The sequence below is a fragment of the Carlito syrichta genome, unplaced genomic scaffold (assembly GCF_000164805.1).
Source record: "Carlito syrichta isolate Samal-C Ts95f unplaced genomic scaffold, Tarsius_syrichta-2.0.1 Scaffold269186, whole genome shotgun sequence".
Classification (NCBI taxonomy): Eukaryota; Metazoa; Chordata; class Mammalia; order Primates; family Tarsiidae; genus Carlito; species Carlito syrichta.
This window is the reverse complement of record NW_007213282.1, coordinates 25,292-47,679: the sequence shown is the minus strand read 5'-3', so window position 1 is coordinate 47,679 and position 22,388 is coordinate 25,292. Positions and strand designations below refer to the sequence as shown.

At 36.1% G+C, this 22,388-nt stretch overlaps 1 protein-coding gene across 1 annotated transcript in view; it reads right to left on the bottom strand.

Moving 5' to 3' along the window:
- Nucleotides 1-22,388, bottom strand: part of LOC103254083 (utrophin-like) — a gene marked incomplete at both ends in the record, with an annotated part of 282,458 nt that overhangs the window by 237,549 nt on the left and 22,521 nt on the right. The window contains 8 exon segments of the mRNA XM_008052243.1: nucleotides 107-224; nucleotides 2,442-2,656; nucleotides 9,603-9,639; nucleotides 9,641-9,679; nucleotides 12,868-13,017; nucleotides 14,001-14,136; nucleotides 18,207-18,382; nucleotides 20,574-20,724. Coding sequence (XP_008050434.1) covers nucleotides 107-224; nucleotides 2,442-2,656; nucleotides 9,603-9,639; nucleotides 9,641-9,679; nucleotides 12,868-13,017; nucleotides 14,001-14,136; nucleotides 18,207-18,382; nucleotides 20,574-20,724 — 1,022 coding nt within the window.

The window sequence follows — 22,388 nt, the reverse complement described above, 5'->3', positions numbered from 1 at the left end:
CAAATATTAAACAATATTACTTTCTAGTTGAATTATCTTTGAAAATGTGTGTCACTATTTTCAAGGAAAATGGCTGATGATATGTAATTTTTTCTAAAAAACTTACACTTTTCTGTGATTGCTGTTCTCACATCTGAACTAGAAGCTTTATTTTTCAAATTCTGTGCCAATGTAAAAACATAATCGAGCTGAGGATGGCGCTGTTCCAAGTCAGCCTTTGTAATCTGTAAAGTAGAAATGATTATTCAAATAGTTTAATAAGCTGTACAGGAAGAATAATTTTTAAAAATAGATTTGCTGACATCAGAGTTGTTGTTGTCTCTGTTGTTGCTCTGTTGCTGTTTTCCTCCTCTACGAGAGAATGAGGCATCAGTGACATGGCAGAAAAACAGTGTAAGATTTGGAGTTAGAGGTCCTGGGTTCAAATTTCAGTTCTTCCACTTACCACCTGGGTCACCAGGCAAGGCACTTTATCACTCTGTGTTTTAGTTTTCACAAAAAGAAATAACATACTGACAGCTCAGTTATAGCAAGTCTGAGGAAATTAGATTAAGAAAATCCCTTTGAAAACTAAAAAATGCTCTGAAAACATGAGCAGTTATTGCTGCTGCTGACACCTTGCATATCTGCTCTGCATCAGATATGAACACAAACTAATGACAACTAGAGGGTTGGGGTGACATATAGAAAAGCACTAATGGGCCCAGCAATGTGGCTCAAGCCTGTAATCCCAGCCTGGGTGACGGAGTGAGACTCCTTCTCAAAAAAAAAAAAAAAAAGTGCAAATAGGAATAACCACAAATTAAATCATCTTAGATGTGAAAACTACTACTCTAGATAGTGTTTCTCAGTACTGATAAATATAGGAGAAATTGTAACAATAGCAAGAAAAATAATGTGTTTTCAGTATAAAACTAACAAGCAGTTGCAAAACTAGAAAACACAATCTACAAGTACAAATAGTGGCAAAAGATTCTCTCCCAGCCCTTCCTCTGTAAGAATGCACAAGTTTTGTAGATTTCATTTAGTCCTACAGTGTCAAACATTATTTCTAAATTGATCACTCACAACTTCCCATCCTGAATCCCAGGGCCCATTTCAATGAATGCTGATCACTTCCCTTTAAATGGCATAAGGACGCCTCAACACAACACATCCAGAACTAAATCAATCAAACCCTCATTCACACTCCATTTCTTCTATTCCTTATTTCCGCTAATTGCAATAGCATCATCTTAGCCACTCAGAAAGGGCTTTTTTCCTTGATTTAAGCATCTCTTGCCTCCAATCCATCCTAGTCTTCAACTAAAGAAAAGCATTGTTGTCATATAGTCCCAGCCACAATTCTAAAAAGAAATTGGAAGAAAAATGCTTGCCAATTGCTTACAGACTAAAAGTCCAAGCCTGCAAGTTCCTTCACAAAGGGAAATTGATCTGCCTTTTCTGCCTTACTTCCCACTGTATTTCTTTATTGCACAAATAAATGTTGGCCCTGGTGTCCTTCATGCCTTCTGCACCCCATGTCTTTATTCACTCTATTCCCTACTCTAGGAATTTCATCACTTTATCTCCAGATGCCAAAATTCCACATGGTCTGCCTTCTATCACTTAGAAAAGTGATCCCCTTCCTCCTCCTGGCTCCCCCAACAGGTTGCTTGTACCTGCCTCAAGGCTTCTGTTAGACTCTGTCGTCCCACAGCAATCTGTCTACTTCTATGCATTCAGTGTCTCTGCTTCAATTTGGGCTTATTGGCACTGTGAGGTTAAAAAAACAGTAACTACCTCCTAAGATTGTTGAGGAAGTAATGAGATAATACATGTAAAATGCTTAGAAAAATATCTGGAACACATTAAGCACCTAATAAAAGTTAGCAATAGCCATTACTATTATTTTATTGTAATACATTCCCAATTTCAATATGGTATATTCTTGTCAGTATCGCTATATAACACACAGCCAAGAACCTAGCACACACTAAATATGGAAAAAGATCTTTACAAGTTGTTATTAGATAGATATGTATCGTAACAACTTTACAGTCGGGAGATTCTCACTTCTAAAGTCAGAAATTACATAGTCTCACTATGAAATATAAGTGGAAAAAGTGTTTTAGGAAATCATCCTATGTCACATGACATACATTAAATGTAACACTAACCTTGCATTTATACTCATGTGCCTGGCTTTATGGCATCAGTTTTAGATTGGAAAAATACACTGAGTCTTTAGTTTAAGTTAGTAAGGCTGATCTTATCATAGCAGTATAAATGCAAGAAAAGTTTTATTCCTTGGAGTGAGTCGTGGATGGCTGTTTGTCAGATACGGCATTTTCTCAACCTCATTCTATCACAGTTTAGGATAAACAAGGGGGATTCAAATAGAGCTTGTCTACCTCCAGTTTGTGGCGTTTCCATGACAAGCCTTTATGTTATGTACCTACTTTCATTCGGGAAACGGTCTTATTGATCTCTTCCACATCCCCGACAGTGACAATGTTGGACTTCAGCATCTGGTCGATCAATACCAGCCAGTCGGCTAGTTCTGTTATAGTTTTATCAAGATCAGCAGGAACTGAAATTTCTGAAGTACGATGAGACTGAACAGGAATATCTGACGCAGATGATACTAGCACCACCTTTTGGACACTAGGATGAGCTGAAATAAAAATGTAACAAAACAGAAATACAACATTTTTATTATGGTGGTATAATGGTAACATGGGAATGTATACTTAAGTAAAATTTGGTTCAAGTAAAAAAAATACAAGAGGTTTTTATTTTTCATACTGAAATGGCGATAATATTGCCTATAATTCCATATCTTTGGTAGCCATCAAGCCAACTAACCAGATAGTCTCACAACATTCTAGAACAGGAAAAACTTAAAAGGTAATCAACTTTGACACTGAGAAAAACTGAAATAAAAAATATACCAACTGTGAAAAAATTAGGAGTATTATTTTGTCAAATGTTTTTGTCTTATGTATAAATTTATTCATATTTCATTTTTCATTTAACTTTATAGCATAAGCATATTTTATTCTTAATAAACATCACTGTGAGTACCTATGTAATACCTATACATATATTCACTAACTTTTATTTAACCTTTTTGCTTCAGCTAGATATTTAGATTTCTCCTGAAATTTTATTTTAAAAAGAGCTTGCAGTGAGTATCTTTTTGTGAAAAGTATTTTGCTCATTCCAGATTACCACCCCAGTATAGATTTCCCAAAGTAGAATTACTGAGTCAGAAACTATGAAAAAATGTATGTTTTTAATACTCACTGCCAAATTGCTTTCCTTAAGAATTGGAAATTTAGATTTCCAACAGCAGCGTGTGGAACTGAGACATTTCATGCATCCAAGCCAACAATATTCAATCTCAGTGGATAAACAAGCTTTTACCACTGCTTTCATTTAATGGTTTTTTATTACTAGTAAGGTTAAAGATTTGTCATGCTTTGTTAACCAAATATGATATAATTTATAACTGTCTTTTTATTTGCTTCCTTATCAGTCTCGATGAACTCTTGTCATACATATCGTTGAAAGCAATATTTCTACCTGAGGACTGTTAAAGTGTGTGTGGTGTGTGTGTGTGTGTGTGTGTGTGTGTGTGTGTGTGTGTGTGTGTGTCTTTTTAACATATAAATGTTAACAAGCTTGAAGTCACCAAACCCATAAATCTTTCTTAGAAGACTGTTTTCCTAAGACTTTTAAAATTAGAAATTCTAGTCTTCTCCAAAAATTTGATAAATGTGTTATTTCCCTCTGATTTTTCTGTTTGTTTGTTTGGTTGTTTGGTTGGTTGATTTTGTTTTGTAATGGGTAGAAGTTGATTGTTGTTTTTGCTTGTTTGTCTTGATGCAATAGGTAGTTGAATCAATGATTAAATCTATCTGGAACCTACCTTAGCACATGATATATTAGATGAGGCTTAAAACTTTTCCAAGAAATATAATCAATCTGTAAATTCAGTACAATTTTACAGTTTCAGAGTAACAACCAAATCATCTCTGGTTGTAAAATTAATATAGAAAAGAATCAACCAATATTTTATTTTTGGTAGAGGGATATGCTCAGACATTTAGTTATATTATTTAGTTAATAATAATTAATTAAGTGCATTATGGACAGAGGCATTCAAAAAGACCAACAAAAGTGGAAGGAAAAAGGACATAGGTGACAGAGAACTCTGACCTTAGCAGAGAATGAAATACAGATTAGTGAGGAAGAATTTACTGTTCAATAAAGTGGTCCCCCACTGGTGGAGTGGGAAAATGACAGGACAGATTTTAACCTCTCATGCACCATAGGAAAATTAACTCTTGGTGGATTAAGAACGTAGATATGAAAACCAAAATTGTTAGTGAAAAACACAGAAGAACATTTTTATGACTTCAAAGCATCAAAGGAGCTCTAAAACAAAACACAAAAAAGGGAAACTATTAATAAACCATTGATGTTTAACAATTCTGAAGGAAGCACCATAAGTAAGGATTTTAAGAGTCTGAAATATTAAGAAAGATGACATTGGCAATGCACATTCTAGACAAAGAACTGGCCACCAATTTTTTTTTTAATTTCAGAAAAGTCTACAGACAATCCACAAAAGAACAAGAAATGAAAAGATATGAAAAAAATGTTCAACCTCACCAATAATTGAGAATATACAAATTTAAATAAAAATCCTACATTCGCAGGTCACAAGTCAGCAAAGCAACAGCCAGGAAGCTCTGGGTTCCTAGAGACCTTTCCACGGGTTTTGGCTACCTAAACCATTACTAACATCATAACAAGTTATTTGCCCTCCCACACTCATTCTCTAAGTGTGTTGTGTTTACCCAAGGCAACATAACATGTGATATCACAAGAGACCAAATGCAGAAGTGGATATGAGAATCCAAGTGTCCTACAAAGCTAGACATTTAAGAGATTTTGAACAATATAAAGATATACCACTTTTTGAAGTATTTGTTTATTTTGGAAAATAGAGTTTCTTTTGTTAATATGTTGGAAATATAATAATGGATTTATTATTGTTATTTTTAAATGAATTAATAAAGTATTTTTAAATTTCTTTCTAGTTAGGTAAATAATGATAGATATAACACACTAACAAAACTTTTCTCTTTGGGGTCCTCAACATTTTTTTTTTTTTTTTTGAGTTGGAGTCTAACTCTGTCACCCAGGCTGGAGTGCAGTAGCACACTCACGGCCACCCCAGTGTCAATCTGCTGGTCTCCAGCAATCCTTCTGCCTCAGTCTTCCAAGTAGCCAGAACTATAAGCGTGCGCTACCATGCCCGGCTAATTTTTGGACTTACTGTAGAGATGAGGTCTCACCAAATTACTTGGGCTGGTCTTGAACATGCAGGTTCAGGGAATCCACTCACCTTGGCCTTCCAAAGTAATGGGACGACAGGCTGAGCCACCGAGCCCAGCTCTCAACAATTTTTAAAAGTGAGAACAAAATGTTGGGGAGCTGGTAACAGTGTAGAACAATGAGAACTCTCACACACAGCCAGTGGGAGTGTGAACTGGAACAAGTTGTCTAGACAGCACTCTCACAGCAGCTGGTGAAGGTGAAGGCAGCCGTATTCCACAACCCAGTGATTCCACCACTAGATATATGCCCCCAAAGAATACTTCACACATCATTCTACCCAATCTTCACTGTAGCTTGCTTTATAGTTGGAGTTGGTTGTTTCAATTCATCAAATACCTATTAAGAACCTATTATGTGCAAGACATTGTTCTAGATGCTGCAGGCATGGGAGTGTACAAGCCACATCCCTGCCCTCATGAGGCTTGCATTCCAGTGAGGAAGATGGATATGTTATGACATAAAACCAGTGCAAGAAGACAGAGAGAGACAGGATGTATTTGAGACAAGATGGCAAGCAAGCCTATCCAGTAAAGAGATATCTGAAGAACTGAATAAAGTAAGTATTTGAAACATGCAACTATCATGGGGAAGAAAAGAAGAAGGAACAATAAGCATAAAGACCAGAAACAAAAGTGTTTGAAACATCAAGAAGACGCGTGTGTTTGAAGCAGAACGAACAAAGGGAAAAGCAGTAAGAAGTGTGATGAGAGAGACAGACAGTAGTCAGATCATGCATGGTCTTCTGGACCACAGTAAGACCTTGAAACTCACTTATGTGTGTGGAACTGATTAAAAGACAGTGAGCAAGGAAGTAATACGATCAAACTTATGCTTAAAGCATCGCTCTAGCTGCTATCAGAATAGATCGTCGAGGGGAGTCAGGATGATGAGTTAGGTCAATACTCCGATAATCTAAATGAAAGATGAGTATGTTAAAACCAAAGACGTGGTTGGGATGGGGAACAGGACCGACACAATATTCTGATGGACTAACTATGAAACCCAGAGAAAAGAGGAGGCTGGTTCCAAGTTCACTTGCCTACAAACTGACTGAATCATCTAAAGTTAAAACAATGTCTACATCATGGGACTGGTAAGCATAGCTAGAGAAAAGAATCCTGAAGACTGTATACATCCATGTAATGGAATGTTATATATAAGTTTAAATGAATAAACTAGAGTGACATGCATCAAGATGTATGGCAATGAGATTGATCCAGCAGAAAGGAGAGAAAGAGTAAAAGTAAAAAAGCTAGGAGAAGATGTTATTCAAAGCAGAAGTGGAGAAGTTATTCTTAGCAAGGAAAAGAGATCCCTTCCTCTGAATAGGAAGGAAGAATGTAGAGTATATGGGTACAGAGGCAGGTAGCTTGATGGATTCTCTGATGGGAAAATGAAGATAATCTTATCTGACAAAAGGTTTTCCTTTATACCTGCACGCGTATGTTTACCGCAGCATTGTTCACAATAGGAAGAACCTGGAAGCAACCATGCTGCCCATCAAAAGAGAACTGGATTAAAAAATGTGGTACATATACATGATGGAATACTATGCAGCCATAAAAAAGAACAAAATCATGAATTTCGCAGCAACCTGGATGGAACTAGAGTCTATAATACTGAGTGACCTCTCACAGAAACAAAGATCCTAGTATCACATGTTGTCACTCATATAATGGACCTTGAACATCCAATGTAATACTATAAGAAAATGACTGACAGTAGTGGGAAACTATGGCGGGGGGGGAGATGGGATTAATGGTAGCAAATATCTGTCTGGGGACGGGGAAACACCTCTTATCAACAGGGTGCCTGAATGAAACGTATTTGTATACCTAACCCTTAACTGTACCCCACAACATCATAATAAAAAATATTGATTAAAAAAAATTAGATAAGGGACCAGACCAGTGGCTTATGGCTGCAATCCCAGCACTTTGGGAGGCCGAGGTGAATAGATTGCTTCCCATGGGTTCGAGACCAGACCAGGCAACTTGGCAAGATCTCGTCTCTGCAACAAATCAAAAATTAGTCTGGCATACTAGCGTGCACCTGTAGTTCCAGCTACTTGGAAGGTTGAGGCAGAAGGATTGTCAGAGCCCAGCAGGTCAATGCTGGGGTGGCCATGAGTGTGCCACTGCACTTCAGCCCGGGCAACAAAGTTAAGACTCCAACTCAAATAAATAAATAAATAAATAAATAAAAGATGAAGTCATTAGCTGAGAGGTAGCAAGGAGTACTCAGAAGAAAGGACTGTAAGATTAGTTAGTGCTGAGTGTATACTTATAGCTTTTAAGTGAGTATATAGCCAGCAAGAAAAACTGGCACGGATGAAGTTCAAAAACATTACGCTAAGTGAAAGAGGCAATTGTATGATTCCATTTATATGAAATATCCAGAATAGATCAATCCATAGAGATAGAACACAGATTGGTGGTTGCCAGGGGCTGGGAGTGGGCGGGAATGGGAGAAACTGCTTAATGAGTAAGACGTTTTACTTTGGAGTCATAAAAATATTTTAGAACTACATAGAAGTAGTGGTTGCACAATATTGTGAGTGTACTAAATGCCACTGAATTGTTCACTTTAAAGTGGTTGATTTTTTAAAATAAGAAGGAACTAAATTAAAACATCGTATAGTAGAGGGACACGCTGAGATTAGCTTCAGGACTCAGACCTGTCCCAGGAATGAATAACTTAAGAATCACCTGCCCACCTAATGGAAGGTACAGTTTGCTCTTAGTTTTTTATACATCTAAATATGTATTTACATTTTCTCTGCTCCTTTGCTTTAATGATGTTTTTAAAAGTAGGACAATCCATTCCTACTTTATAAAATGTATCAAGTTTTTTATCTATGATTATGAAGTTTAACTTACATTTGCAAGGAAGCAGTGTCAAATGTCAATTGATATGTTTTGGATATTAATCAAGAGAGCTGACCAGGACCCAGGTATTTCTTGTGCAAATTACTGGGAAATACAAGTAATATAGAACACAAACTTGGCCCTCAAAAAAAATGAAAGAAAAACTCTTGTCTCTCATCATTTTTTTTTTCTGACTCCTGAGAAGGAGGAAAAGAAGAAGAGAAATAAAAGGACTGAAGAGAAAGAGGTGGAAAGGGTAAAGGTGGAGGGGGAGATAGGAAGGAGCGGAGGGAGGAAGGAAAAGAGATGAGGAGGAGAAAGAATTAGCAGCAGCTGGCACAGAGTAAATGAATAGTAAGGATTAATCACATTTGGGGTTTTGCCAGGTGGCTTAACAGAGGAAGGGTAAGGCAAAATGGCTCACAAGGCAGCAGTGACTATAATATAGGTACAGTAGCCTGTGATCTAATCTGTAGAAGGAAAGAAACAATGAGGAAACACTCTTCTTTCTCCACATCCAAGTGAGTAGTATTTGTCAATAAATAGCTTTTCTGGGATGCAAATCCTCATCTCCCAACTGCTTACAAGGATATCTAAACCTTTTATGCTCTGTCATGATCAGGGTCTAACTGCACACGCCAACCAAGCACATGTTAACATCGCGGGCTATACCCAATTTCCTGAAACGCTACACAGACCCAGAAACTAGTTCCAATTTTCCCACCTAGCCTCTTCCCTTCCCTTCAGAAGGTCCTGTGGATGCCACTCTAGTCCAGGAAAAGGTCAGTCTTTTCTACTATGAAAGCAAATGCCCCACCCACATGGGGCAGCCAGTTATGTCTTGGTCTTGGTCAGGGGAGGAGGTTTTTGGTTTTGTTTTTGTTTTGAGATAGTGTCTTGCTCTGTCACCCATGCTGGAGTGCAGTGGTATGAACTTGATTCACTGCAGACTTAAACCCTTGGGCTTGAGAGATTCTTTCATCTCAGCCTCTTGAGTAGCTGGGATTAGAGGCACATGGCACGATATCTGGCTAATTTTTAAAAATTTTTTGTACAGATAATGTCTCACTATGTTTCCCAAGCTAGTCTCAAACTCCTAGCCTAAAGCAATCCTCCTGCCTCAGTCTCCCAACGTGCTGGGATTGCAGGTTCAAGCCACAACTCCCAGCCTCTATCTTGGATTTTTCAAAAGACATTCTTTTAAAATAATAGAAAGTAGAATAATAAATAAAATGGCATGATGTCTTTAAATACATTTTTCTAATTCATAAATGATGCTCATATCATAAAATTTTGCTATATTGACTTTTTTAAACTTTGATAAGAGATAAAAATGTATCTTACCAGCAATCCTTGTCTGTGAAACAGAACAGGGGCTCTGGGATGCGTTCCTTCAGGGAGATGGGCACTTCTCTGCATATCTACAGCACCAAGAAGAGAAGAATATTCCATAAATAAAGATGAGTATATTTTCGAAAGAGAAGGTGTTATTCTGCATGTTAGCTCTACCGCTTTTCTTCCTCCCAAAACCTAAGTTTTTGTCTCCACCTTCACTCTCCACTGCAAACTAGTATTGCTATCAGAAACCCCGATGAGTCTTTAGTGGTCCAGCCCTTCTGCACCATACAATGATGTCCACTTCCCTTCTCTCGAATTCTGTTAATACTCTAATTCTCACTTTCCTCCTCCCTCTCTGACTGACCCTTTTAAGTTTACTTCACCAGCTTAATTTCTTCTACCCATCTATCAAATACCAATATTCTACAGAGTAGGTTTTTGGGTCTTCTTACCCTTCACCCTTGACTCTGAGTCCTGATTTCCAGTGGTTTCATGTACTAAATGGAGTTTGGAGGGACTGAAGACATCCCCCAAACATACCTTTAGTCCAGCTAACTCTGTCAACTAGATATTCAAACATGCCCAAATCTGAATTTATCGTATCTGCTTTACCTGACACTCCTTTATAAACTCTTCTAAAGGTCCTAACTAATCTTTCTTTACCAATTCTTAGGATCACTCCATCCACTTCTATACTGCAGCTACCTGAATCTTTCAAAAATAAAACTTTCCTACGCCTAAAACACAACAAAGTGATGAATGGTTCTCAAGATGGAGCTCAAATTCCTTATGATGTATAGTGAGGCCTCTGAGATCTGGTCTCTGAGAACACCACTCAGCTTTCCACTCTTGGCTGAGCTACTTCCAGGACCTATATGCACTGTGCTCATTCCCTGTCTTCTCTAGACCCTTTCAGTTGCTACTGCTTCTCCCTACAATGACCTTTCTATCATTCTTTACCTGACCAACACTTACTCACCCTTCATAAATGAGCCTGGATATGATCACTTCCACAAAACCTTCCGCAATTACCCCTCAAAGCCAGGCCAGTGTCCCACCTCTAAGTACCATGGCTACCTGTATACTACAATTGCTTGTCTACTGGCCTCACTCATGATAAGCTCTTTGGGTAGAAGCAGGGCCACACTCTTTGCCTCATTCTCAGTTCTTAAAATGATACCTGGCATAAAGTGGGAATCCAAAAAAATTTGAGTGAATGAATGAATTTATGCATCAATGAAATATACCGGATTAGTATTTCCCAAAGCATGTTTGTTATACAATCACATTGCAATGCCTGGTCTTAGACATTCATAATTCACCCAAGAGAGTTATATTAAAATCTGCATGAAATCCTGCAATAACAGGAGCTTTAAATTTGTCTAACACAGTAGGCCCATAGTGACCACCATGTCCTTTTCTATATAATACCCACTGACATCCTTTGTGTTGAATAAATACATGTGCTCTGATTGTCCCCTGGCAAGTTACAGGTGGCCAATACATCTGGAAAGGAATGTAGGGAGAGAGTAGCAGCAGATAATGTGGGAGAGAGAACAAGAAGCCAGACCTTGAGGGGATTTACAGGTCACAGAAAGTACTTTGGCTTTCACTCCACGTGAGATAGAAAACCAGCAATGGACTTTGCTCAGAGGAGTTACTTGATATGAAATATGTTTTAACAAGTTATTTTGGCAGCTTTGTCTAGAAGAGACAAAGGGCAAGAGAGAAAGCAGGGCAGACCAATGGAGAGGTGCCTACAGTAATCAAGACAAGACATGATGGTGGCTTAAAACATATTGGTAGCAATGGGGGTCACGAGAAGCAATCAAATTATGATACTTTTTCATCTAGGAAGAGTTTAAAGAATTCTTTTTTTTTTTTTTTTTTTTTTGAGTTGGAGTCTCACTCTGTCGCCCAGACTGGAGTGCAGTGGCCGCTCCTGACCACCGCAGCCTCAACCTGCTGGGCTCTGGCGATCCTTCCTCCTCAGCCTTCAAAGTAGCCGGAATTGCAGGCATGTGCTACCACGCCCGGCTGATTTTTTGATTTATTGTAGAGATGAGGTCTCACTGCCCAGGCGGGTCTCGAACCCGCGGGCTCAGGCAATCCACTCACCTCAGCCTCCCAAAGGCCGCGGGATTACAGGCTGAGCCACCGAGCCAGGCTAAAAAATTCTACAGGAAATACCCAAGTGCCATCTGGTATCTACAGTTGTCACACTTTTGCTACATTTCCCTTATCATATGTAGTCATCTGGCCATCCATTACACTCACCATCAGGTAGTTATGTTTTTTGAAGGAGAAGCTGATGATGGTGACTCCGAGGTATAGTTTTTTATTCTGCAGGGTTTTTTGTTTCAGTTTTAGATATAATTTAATATACTGTAAGATTGACTCCAAGGTTTCTGAGCAAAGCAATAATAAGGATGTAATTGCCATGAACTGAGGTGGTCTCCCACCTCATTAAGACACAAGGGAGAGAGGGACATCAGGAGCTTAATTGTGTATGTTAGTTTGAGATGTCTGTCAGACATCCAAGTAGAAACATTGAACAGGTAGTTGTCTATGCAAATCTGAAGCATGGAGAGGTCTAGGCAAGAGAAACAGATGTGTGAGTAACAGTGACTTATAAAGGCAGTCATTCTCAATCAGAGAGGTAAGATCAATAAAGCACCCACATCATTAAATTGAAGGTAATGGCTAACATTTTAAAGAGGATTAAAAAGAGAGAAAATAACCTCATACTCCAATGTGGTATGTACCAGGTCAAACTAAAAGGAAATGTATGACTTCATTTTTACTTATCTGTTTCAACTGCAAAAAGGAATGGTATGAGGGAAAGATATCTTAGTCCTATTTATAGTCACATGCCACTACATTCCACTGGAACCTAGTAAATGTATAATAAATACGATTATTAAAAATAAACATAACATGTATGATAAGGCATGTATGACAACAGGAAGCTATTTTAAGGTCTTTATACTCAAAATATAACCACTAGCATTTCACCTAATTCCAACATATGTTCATTATTTAGTGTAGTTTGTAATGTATCAATCCCCCAGGTGAAAAAATTTTATGTAAAATAAAAAAGTATGCTCTGAGAATATATACTTTTATCTATGACAGATGAAAAAATTATAACTATTAGTAAAATGTGTCCATATTTGGATACATTTAAAAGCAAAACAGTTATAAATTCCAGTTATTTGATAATAAAATCAACAAATGTGAGACATGTGTTACAGCAACCTTATATGCACACCTTATTCCACGTTGTATTTACAGTTCTTAAGTTTTCTGAAATTTTATCTCTTTCATGTAAACTGAGACTTTTATCTGAAAGCACTTCCAGTTCAGTTCTATTCAGCCATTGGAGTTTTTCAGCTTGAAGTTCCATCTCTCGGGCTAAGTCCTAAAGGAGTCACATGACAGGTGTGGTTAGAAGATTGTCAGACAAGGGAAAGTCCAACAACTGTATTGGGAATCTTTATGGAAAATATTCTTATAAATATGCATTTTTAATTTCTTGAATAAAAAATTAACTTGTAAGAAGCTTAAACTCACGTTAACAAATTATAGCCAACTGAGGAATGAACACACACCTTCAGTGTGCATTTATGTGCTCGTGTACACAAACACACTCTCTGGCATTCTCTCCTTTCTTAATGAGATCATATAATATTATATTTATTTTGCTAATTTAACATTCTGTTCTTATCTCCACCTTGCTAACCACCCTAATATACTGTCCCACCTTTTCTAACTCTCCTCAAATTGCTTTAAAAAGGAACATTCCATGAAAACTATTGACATTTTTAGATAAAGCAGGAACAAGTGTGTTAGATAGTATCACATTTGAAAAGAAAACGTAATAAGTGTTTGTCACATAATATTTTCCATCATTATTAGCCTTTTCTTTAACAAAATGCCTTAATCATACTCCTTTATAGACAAAAATCTCTTATCAAATTAGTAGGGAGCCTTCACGTGTACTTTTACACTTGTGAACATAAGTGTATACACAAAATAAAAATGTGAGTATAGTATGCTTATTCTGCAAAAAGTATTTTTCTTTTTAACGCAAAAAATATAGATATTTATGGATAAAAAATGTTAAATATTTGGATGTTACATATCTATATATCTTTATGTATTTTTATAGATTATATACCTACTCAACTATAAACAATTCTTGTTGGTTGCATATCAACAAAGAAAACTTGATTAACACAACCATGACATTAAACGTATAGTAAGTTGCAAGAAGTTATTCAGGTTCAAGTTTCTCAAGTTCACCACATTTACCAAAAACTTCTTATTCTTTTCTTATTCCTAAGCATAATGTTCAGGCATTATGAGGCATTGATGAAAACAGAGACAGATAAACCAGCTTACTTTTAATTCTTGCAGATTTTCTTGCAGCTCAGCAGTCGATCTGTTCTGCACAGCATTCTCGGCCTTTGTTAACCAACGGATAAGCTCATCTAGCCTACTTTTATACTCCATTACCTGCTTACTTTCTCCTTTTAGCCTAAAAGAATATATTATTGAAAAATATTGAAACAAATTACCCAATTAAGTGGAAAATTATATATTTGTTTTGGATATCCAGACTACATATTTTCCTAAATAAATAGTCCCTAATAATTATTTTAATATAACTTTAAGGGAATCTATAGTAATATATACATTCTGCAATATTAAAGATTGTTTAATAATGATAGAATAAGAAGAATTTTTCCTTAATTAAATTCAAAATCATTGAAACTAAAGAATATTATCTTCCCTTGTCATAAAATCTATATAGAAATTTAATACAAAAGACTTTTTAAAGCTAGACACCACTGTGCAACATAATGGAATTTTTTTGAAAACACAAAAAATGTCTTTATCTAAAATAATAAGGAAAAACACATAATTCTCTTTGAGTATTTCATAGACATAGGAAGGCATCATTATATGAGATGTTATCACATTAGGTGGCAACTATTACTTTACTTTATTCATAGAACAGAAAGAATAAGAGCAAGGCAAGGTACTGAGAAAGGGAAAATCTTATAAGTATTAGGAAAGATAGGAAACATGTAAATTTGGTTAATTCATTAAACAATTATTTTATTTGAATGTAGCACCAAGTTATAAAAAGATGTTTGAAAAAGACAAAGCATAAGTTTGATGTGATGCAAAAAAAGAGTCAAATGAATATAAATTAGGAACTGCCTTAATTAGATCTTTAAAATGCTATAAGAATAACTTTTATAAGAATATAAACCATCTGTCAGAAGATGGGAATAGTATTCAAATTCATACAACAAATAAAATTATGTATTTTTAAAAAAGGGTTCGAAAGCTATTAAAAGCTTTGTGGTATCATTATATATAGCTGCTATAGTTAACTGCTAGTTAAAACACTGGATGAAATTTTTTAATGAATCACATTGTATCATGCCTAATAAGAATTTGTGTTTTTTATGACTGTGACGTTTTATTTTTAATCACAAAGGGCCTAACATAATGGTGCAAGATATGTAGTAAAATATTAAATAATATGTATTTGTTTAATGAGGAATGAATAATATTTGAAGGTGAGTATTATCATGTTTAGAAAATGAATGAAAGTCTTACTAAATCACAATTTTTAAGTATTCATCAGGAGCGAATGCTGCTTCATGATTAAAAATAAGTAAATGAAGCAACAGTACTAATTATTAAGAATACCAATACTAAAACAGGTAATCTACCCTCCGTGTTGAAAAGTTATTTAACTTAAATAACTTTGGAAGTGTTCCCAAACACTCTTACAGTCCTTTTGTGTTCAAAATATGTTGAAATTTAAATGTTTCGTAATCATGACTAATTTAGTACACTGAAAATAGAAATATGAAGGAAACTAACATTATCAAGTGATTTCAATAAGACATATTTGCGTCACCTAAAACTGTCATCCACCAACTGATTAAATATAATCTACATTTTAAATGTTACTCCTAAAAGTAAAAACAAATTACAAATTCATGTTCAAATAGTAGATAACAGTTGTTCATTAAGGAATACTACCCTAAGTTGCTAAATTGTATAAATATTTCACTACGAGCACTCAATATAAAAACAAATGGACCTATGTGATAAAACTAGATGACTCTGACAAAAGTGAACATATAAGCTCTTCCAAGGAGGCCCCACTTTAAGATAGATTACAGATCTGAAGAGAGGTTTAGCATGAATTTATTAAGACAAATATCGCTTTAGTCAAAATATATGTTGAGGAAGAGATTCATTACTCTTTTCACTTTCAAAAAAATGAGTAAAATACATATTACTCATTACAGTTCCTTGTTAATTTCAGGAGTTATAATTAGCACATTCCATGGAGATCCATTTGAAAAATTTTAGGGGAATTTCTGCATGTATTTTTAATACCCTGCCAGCAGATACATGTTTTTCCTTAATAGGGCCTAGGAGATAGATCATTTTAAGCTAGAAGAACCTGCCCCGCTAACTGATTAGTTTGACATATAAGATCCTATGGGACCTCAGCTTCCAATCCTGCCCCTGGTCCCCTGATTCCTCCTCTCCATCTTTTCCTTTGCAGATTTCTCACATGGCCATGCTACTCATACCTCCCACTTTTTTGTGTTTCATTTCTTTTCTTTAGCGGATTCCTCCAGAAAGGATATATGAGAAATTGTTATAAATGCTTCAAAATAGGCCAGGTGCGGTGGCTCATGCCTGTAATCCCAACAGAGGTGAGAAGCAGAGGTGAGAAGATTGCCTGAGCCCAGGGGTGTGACACCAGCCTGGGCACCTTGGCAAGACCTCATCCCTACAATAAATAATTAGCCAGGTGTGGTGGCACAAGCCTGAGGTCCCAGCTAATTGGAAGGCTAATGCAGAAAGAACGCCTGAGTCCAGCATGTCAAGGCTGCAGCAGCTAGCCGTGATCGTGCCACTACACTCCAGCCTGGGTGACAGAGTGAGACTCTGACTCAAAATAAATAAATAAATAAATAAATAAAATGAAAGATTCAAAATTCAGCTTCAGTAGCCCTCTTCTATAATTCCTAAATTCCACAGCCCATCATACCTGCCTGTGTGACAACACTATACCTTTCTCAATAATCTTTTCTATAATCATTTCCTTCTTCATCTCAGAGTTCTTTAGTCATACTTGTAAACCCAGTGCTACACACAAAGTTCAATAAATACCAATGAAATCAATTAATCATTCACTGGCAAATTCAGTAATAATATGCTTGAGGGATAAGTTCTAGGTTAATCTACCTGCGTGACAAACAAATATGTTGTGCTTCCTATGAAGAGTCAAGCATACATCCTTTACAAACATTGTCTCATTTAGCCCTCATGACAACCCTCTGAGGTGACAGCATAGTACTCATTTACAAAAGGGGGATCTTTGGCCAGAGAGCTCTGAGGTCTTACCAAGTTTGTACAGTACAATATTTGAGAGCATAAGACAGCAAGCGCTATCACTTATTGTCTGTGCGGTCTTAGACAAGTGACTTACCTTCTCCTCACTGAGCTTCAGTTTCCAAAGCTGTACAAGCCCTAACAGTACCCTAAGGAAGCGAGTTGTGAGGGTTAAATGAGGCAATGTGGGCAAGGTGCCAAATACTCTCTGTCACATGGTAAACTCTCAATCAAAGCATACAAATTATTATTGTCTCTTACCAAAACACACAGTAACAGATTTTTTAAAACAGCAAGCATAGGTCACATCATATGTGAATATTTTATGTGATGTTATACTGGACTTGATAAAGTATTAGATTGGTCTTTAATGAAGTAATAGCTTATCACTGAAATAATATCTCATCTACAGAGTTAGAATGAGCAGGAAAAAAAATCTTAGACTTTTTAACTCAAAACTACCATAAAAAATAAATAAAAAGATATCATTAATGAGATGGAATATATTAAGCTAAATAGAAATTGTTCATTACATCTGGACTAGCTCAGAAAGTAACTTCAAATAATTTTAAATATATAAAAATGTATAATGTATTATATTCCCTGATAATCAAACATATTTATAACCAGAAGATGTACTAATAAAATCTGGGGCATTGCAGCATAATCTGGCATAAAAATTAACCATAATATATTTATTATATCACAAAGATGAAGAACTTTATTACTTGCATAGAGCACACCCTTTGACACTAAGAGCAACATAGTGACAGGGATTACCAGTGTAGGCTCAGTCAGGAAATAAGCAAGAAAAAGGCTTGACCTTGAACCCAGAACCTCAGACCAGAAGTCCTATGTACCCTTTCAACTACTTTAAGATCCCACCATAATCACCATGTCATAATAAACAGTCAGAATAAAAGGAATAAAGGTGTTTTATAGATATATGGTACCTGAGTAGAAAAGTGAGACTTTATGGACAGCCTAAAAATACAGTAAGAGGGAGTGTGGGCAGTGGAAGTCTCAAATGCCAATAAAATTCCTATTTTAATATCAGACAATAAAAGAACTTTGAGCTCATTGAACTGTATCTCTTTTTTTTGAACTGTATCTTAAAAGATTCTTCCCAGTATATCTTCAGGCTTGTACGCACAACCAATAATATTAAATCACCTTGGCTGCCTATCCTTCACTTCTGCAACAATCGCACTCCAGCGTTGGTTTAACCCTGCCAGCTTGTCTTTTAAGAAGCTTCCATCTGCAGGAGAGAGTTTCTGTACAATCCCGTCCCCAGTTCGGTTTAGAGCCATGAAACTGGGCTGGTGACTACTGATGCCCTCCTCAAGTTCCTGTAACAGAACACAACCCAACATTTATTCCATTCCTAAATTAAACTGTTCTGGTACATGAATCCACCCAAGTACTGTGGCATCAATTTAAGTGTTAGAGAAACAAATTTCTGAAATGATATTTTATGTTCATGAAAAGGACATTTTAAAACAATTTAATTACATTGCAGTGAACACGCTAAGTGAAATGTATTTTGAAATCTAACCCACCCTCATAAACATCATCAGGCAAAATAGTGAAATACACCAGCCTAATAACATACAACAAATAACAGCATAAAGCACAAGCATCAATCATGCTTGATCAAAAATGAGTTGCTCATCTTCTTCCAAACAAGTGTTTAAGAACATCTCTTTAAAAAAAAAAAAAAAAAAAAAAAAAACTATATATCCCCATATGCCCTATGTCCTACCATACATAAGTAAACCTCAGTGTACATTTTATAGAAACATTGCTTTCTGGTCTTTAAATTTTTAAGTAATAGATTAAAGAGATATTTTAAAGTCAAATGTAAACACTTATCTATAACTCCAAAATAAGAAAAATGCTCATAAGAAAAAATATCTCAGAGCTATCCTAGTGTGTTAAATTAAAAAAATAAGGAAGAAAAAGAAAAGCATTCTCTTTAAATCCTCATGACTATTTTGCATAAAATACATTTTAAAAATTTAATAAAAGAGAAAATATTTTTAACAATGGTAAAACTGAAATTGTGTTTTCTTTCTGCCATTATTTTTAAATATCTATTGTTATCAGCAGAACTGACTTAGCTATTGTGTTATATTTTTCCAAAACTGAATTAGACTTACATGAGCAGTTGCCCTGTGTAGCTCAAGAATAATTTACTTTTATGCTAATTATCAATGACACAAAGAAAAGTGAGGCATTTAAGAGTTTAAGTACAGAAAACAGAAGTGGGGTATATATATATACGAAGTCTGATTATTATGTTTATGAACTCATCCTGGAAAAAGTGCTACGTACCTCATTGCTGAATGTTACCACAATCACCTTCAAAGTACCCCCCTTGGGAATCTATGCACCAATGCCAGTACCTAGTCCACCCATCAAAGCAATTTTGGAATTATTTTTCTGGAATGGCCATCAGAGTTGTCATCATACTACCCTTGATGTCCTGAATGCCATTAAATGTCTTCCTTTCAATATTTCTTTTATCTTTAAGTAAAGAAAAAAAGTCATTGGGGGCCAGATCATGTGAGTAGGGTGGGTGCTCCAAAACTGTTATCTGTTTACTAGCTAAAAAATCCTTCATAGATGGTGCCATGTGAGCTGGTGCACTGTCATGATACAAGAGCTCCTTCACGACCATTTTTGCACACACCTTTTTCAAGTCAAGATTTTCATTTAAGATTTCCCTGTTTCTCTATCAATGTTTATTTTGTCTGCTATGCTACTCACAGTCAGTCAATGATTTTGAAATACAATTCAGTGAATTTCTGCAATATTTTCATCAGTTCTGCTCTTTACTGGCTGTCCTGTCCTCTCTTCATCAGCGATGCTTTCTCTCTCCTCAGAAAAACGTTTAATCCATTTGTACACTACCATTTTCTTTGTGGCTTTATCCCCATAAACTTGGACAAGCATGTCCCTGATTTCACTTCCACTCTTGCCAAGTTTAACAGAAATTCAGTGTTTGTTTGTTGCTCTAATTCAAATTCCAATATTCTCACAATGATACTCTGATGGCCATTCCAGAAAAAGAGTTCCAAAATTGTTCTGACAGGTGGATTAGACACTGGCATTAGTACATAGCTTCCAGGGGGGAGTACTTTGAAGTGATCTTAGTGATATTCAGCAATGAGGTATGCAGCACTTGTTATAGAAAGAGTTCACAAACTTAACTGTCACACCTCATATGTTTCTGTAGTCTTGGATGCAAAAAATTTATAAATGTTATTCTGAATATAAAACTTTAAAAAAATAAAATTGCTTTCCAAATTAATCACTAATAAGTACTTTTTAATTTAAATGTCTTTAAAATCCTCATTGAAAATAGTACATGACCAATTTTTTTAAGCCTTTGAAACTGGAAACTAGATCTGAAACAAAAATTACAAATTGGCTAGACTCCTGAAAAATTAATACATTTGGTGTCTACTTCTGAAATTGTCATAACAGCTACATGTTAAATATATGCGCAATCCTACTCCTCTGACAGAAAGCACTCACCTGCTGATGCATTCTGGCTTTCTCTAAATCCAGGCTGCCACCTGGAGTATGGGTATTAACCAATAATTCTTCAGCTTCCGTTATCCACTGTGTTAGGTCATTAAGATCACTGTGGAACTGTCTCCATTCTTCTACAGCCCTACCAAAATAACTAGAAGACAAAAGACAAAATAAAATAGGTTTCCCAACTTTCCAGGACTGCCTAAAATTTTTTCCAAAAAAAATTTTAAATCTCATTTAAACTTAAAGCCCCCAAACAAGGGAATTCTCACAGCTCATTTCTTTACAAAGCCAATTTTCATAGTGTGTTATAGTCAATAATTCCTCTAAGAAAAATAGGCATCACATCAAGAGCAAAGCAAACCATGCACACTACCACTCTCCAAACTCCTTCTCTCTCACATGTATACATACATGAACATGCACAAACTCATGCACACACTAAGGCAGCTTTTTAACTGGAAAGATATAGCCTTTTCTGGCTTATAAAACCAAGGTTGATTAGCTGTAGGCATATTAACCCACTGAACTTTGTACACTTAACATTTAAATACCATAAAATGTAATATATAACAAAGTCTAAGAAGTCAAAAAACTTCAGAAATTATTTATATTCCCTTAGCTCTATGTTATAAACTGAACTATATCCCACCAAAATTCATATGTTGAAGCCCTGGCCTTCTAATGTGTTTGTATTTGGAGTCAGAGTTTTTAAGGAGGTAACTAAAGTTAAATGAGGTTATAAGGGTGAGGTCCTAATCTGAAAGGAATGATATACTTAAAAGAAAAGGAAGAGTCTGGGTGCTGTGGCTCAAGCCTGTAGTCTCAGCAGTTTGGAAGGCCAGGGTGAGAATACTACCTGAGCCCCCGGGTTCAAGAACAGCCTGAGCAACTTGGCGAGACCTCATATCTACAATAAATCAAAAAAAATTAGCCATGCATGATAGTTTGTGCCAGTAGTTCCAGCGACTTAGAAAGTTGAGGTGGAAGGATCACCTGAACCCAGCAGGTCGACACTGGGGTGGCCTTGAGCATGCCACTGTATCCAACCTGGGCAACGGAGTGAGATTTCAACTCAAAAATAAAAATAAAAAATAAATAAAAGAGGAGGAAGAGTTACTACAGAGTTCTCTCATGTGAGGATGAGGGCATAGCAAGAAGGTGACTGTCTGCAAGCCAGGAAGAGAGTCCTCATCAGAAGCCAACCCTGCTAGCACACTGATCTTGAATTTCTAGCTTCCAGAACTGTAAGAAAATAAACGTCTGTTGTTCAAGTCACACAGTATATGGTATCTTGTTATGGCAGCCCAAGCAGCCTAATGTACTTTAGGTAATGACTAGTCCTGAGTGTCCCAATTACCTGAACACAGCACAGTATGGAAGGAAGTGCATGCAAAGCCCAGGTTAGGCAATGACACGAAGAGTCATTGAGATTTCTGCTTAAACCTAACTCTTTTAGAGATTAGATGAAGTAAAACTCCAGTACTTGTCATATTCAGAATATACAAAACAAGCATAAAAAGGAAAAGCTTTGCTTGATTAGGAATCTAAAGAATGCTTTCTTCTATCTTTTCTCTAGAGTAGTGAAGCCAGGAGAGGTTTAGAAGAGATCTCTGAGATTTTAATAATATTAACAAAATTGTTATTTTATATAACAAAAATATATTATTTAAAAAATAATAAAATGGTTCCCTACATCAGTAACACCAAAGTAATATTTATATTGTCTTTTTCTATTAGAAAAATTTTTAACATTTAGTTAGCCGGGCTCGGTGGCTCAGCCTGTAATCCCGCACCTTTGGGAGGCTGAGGGGA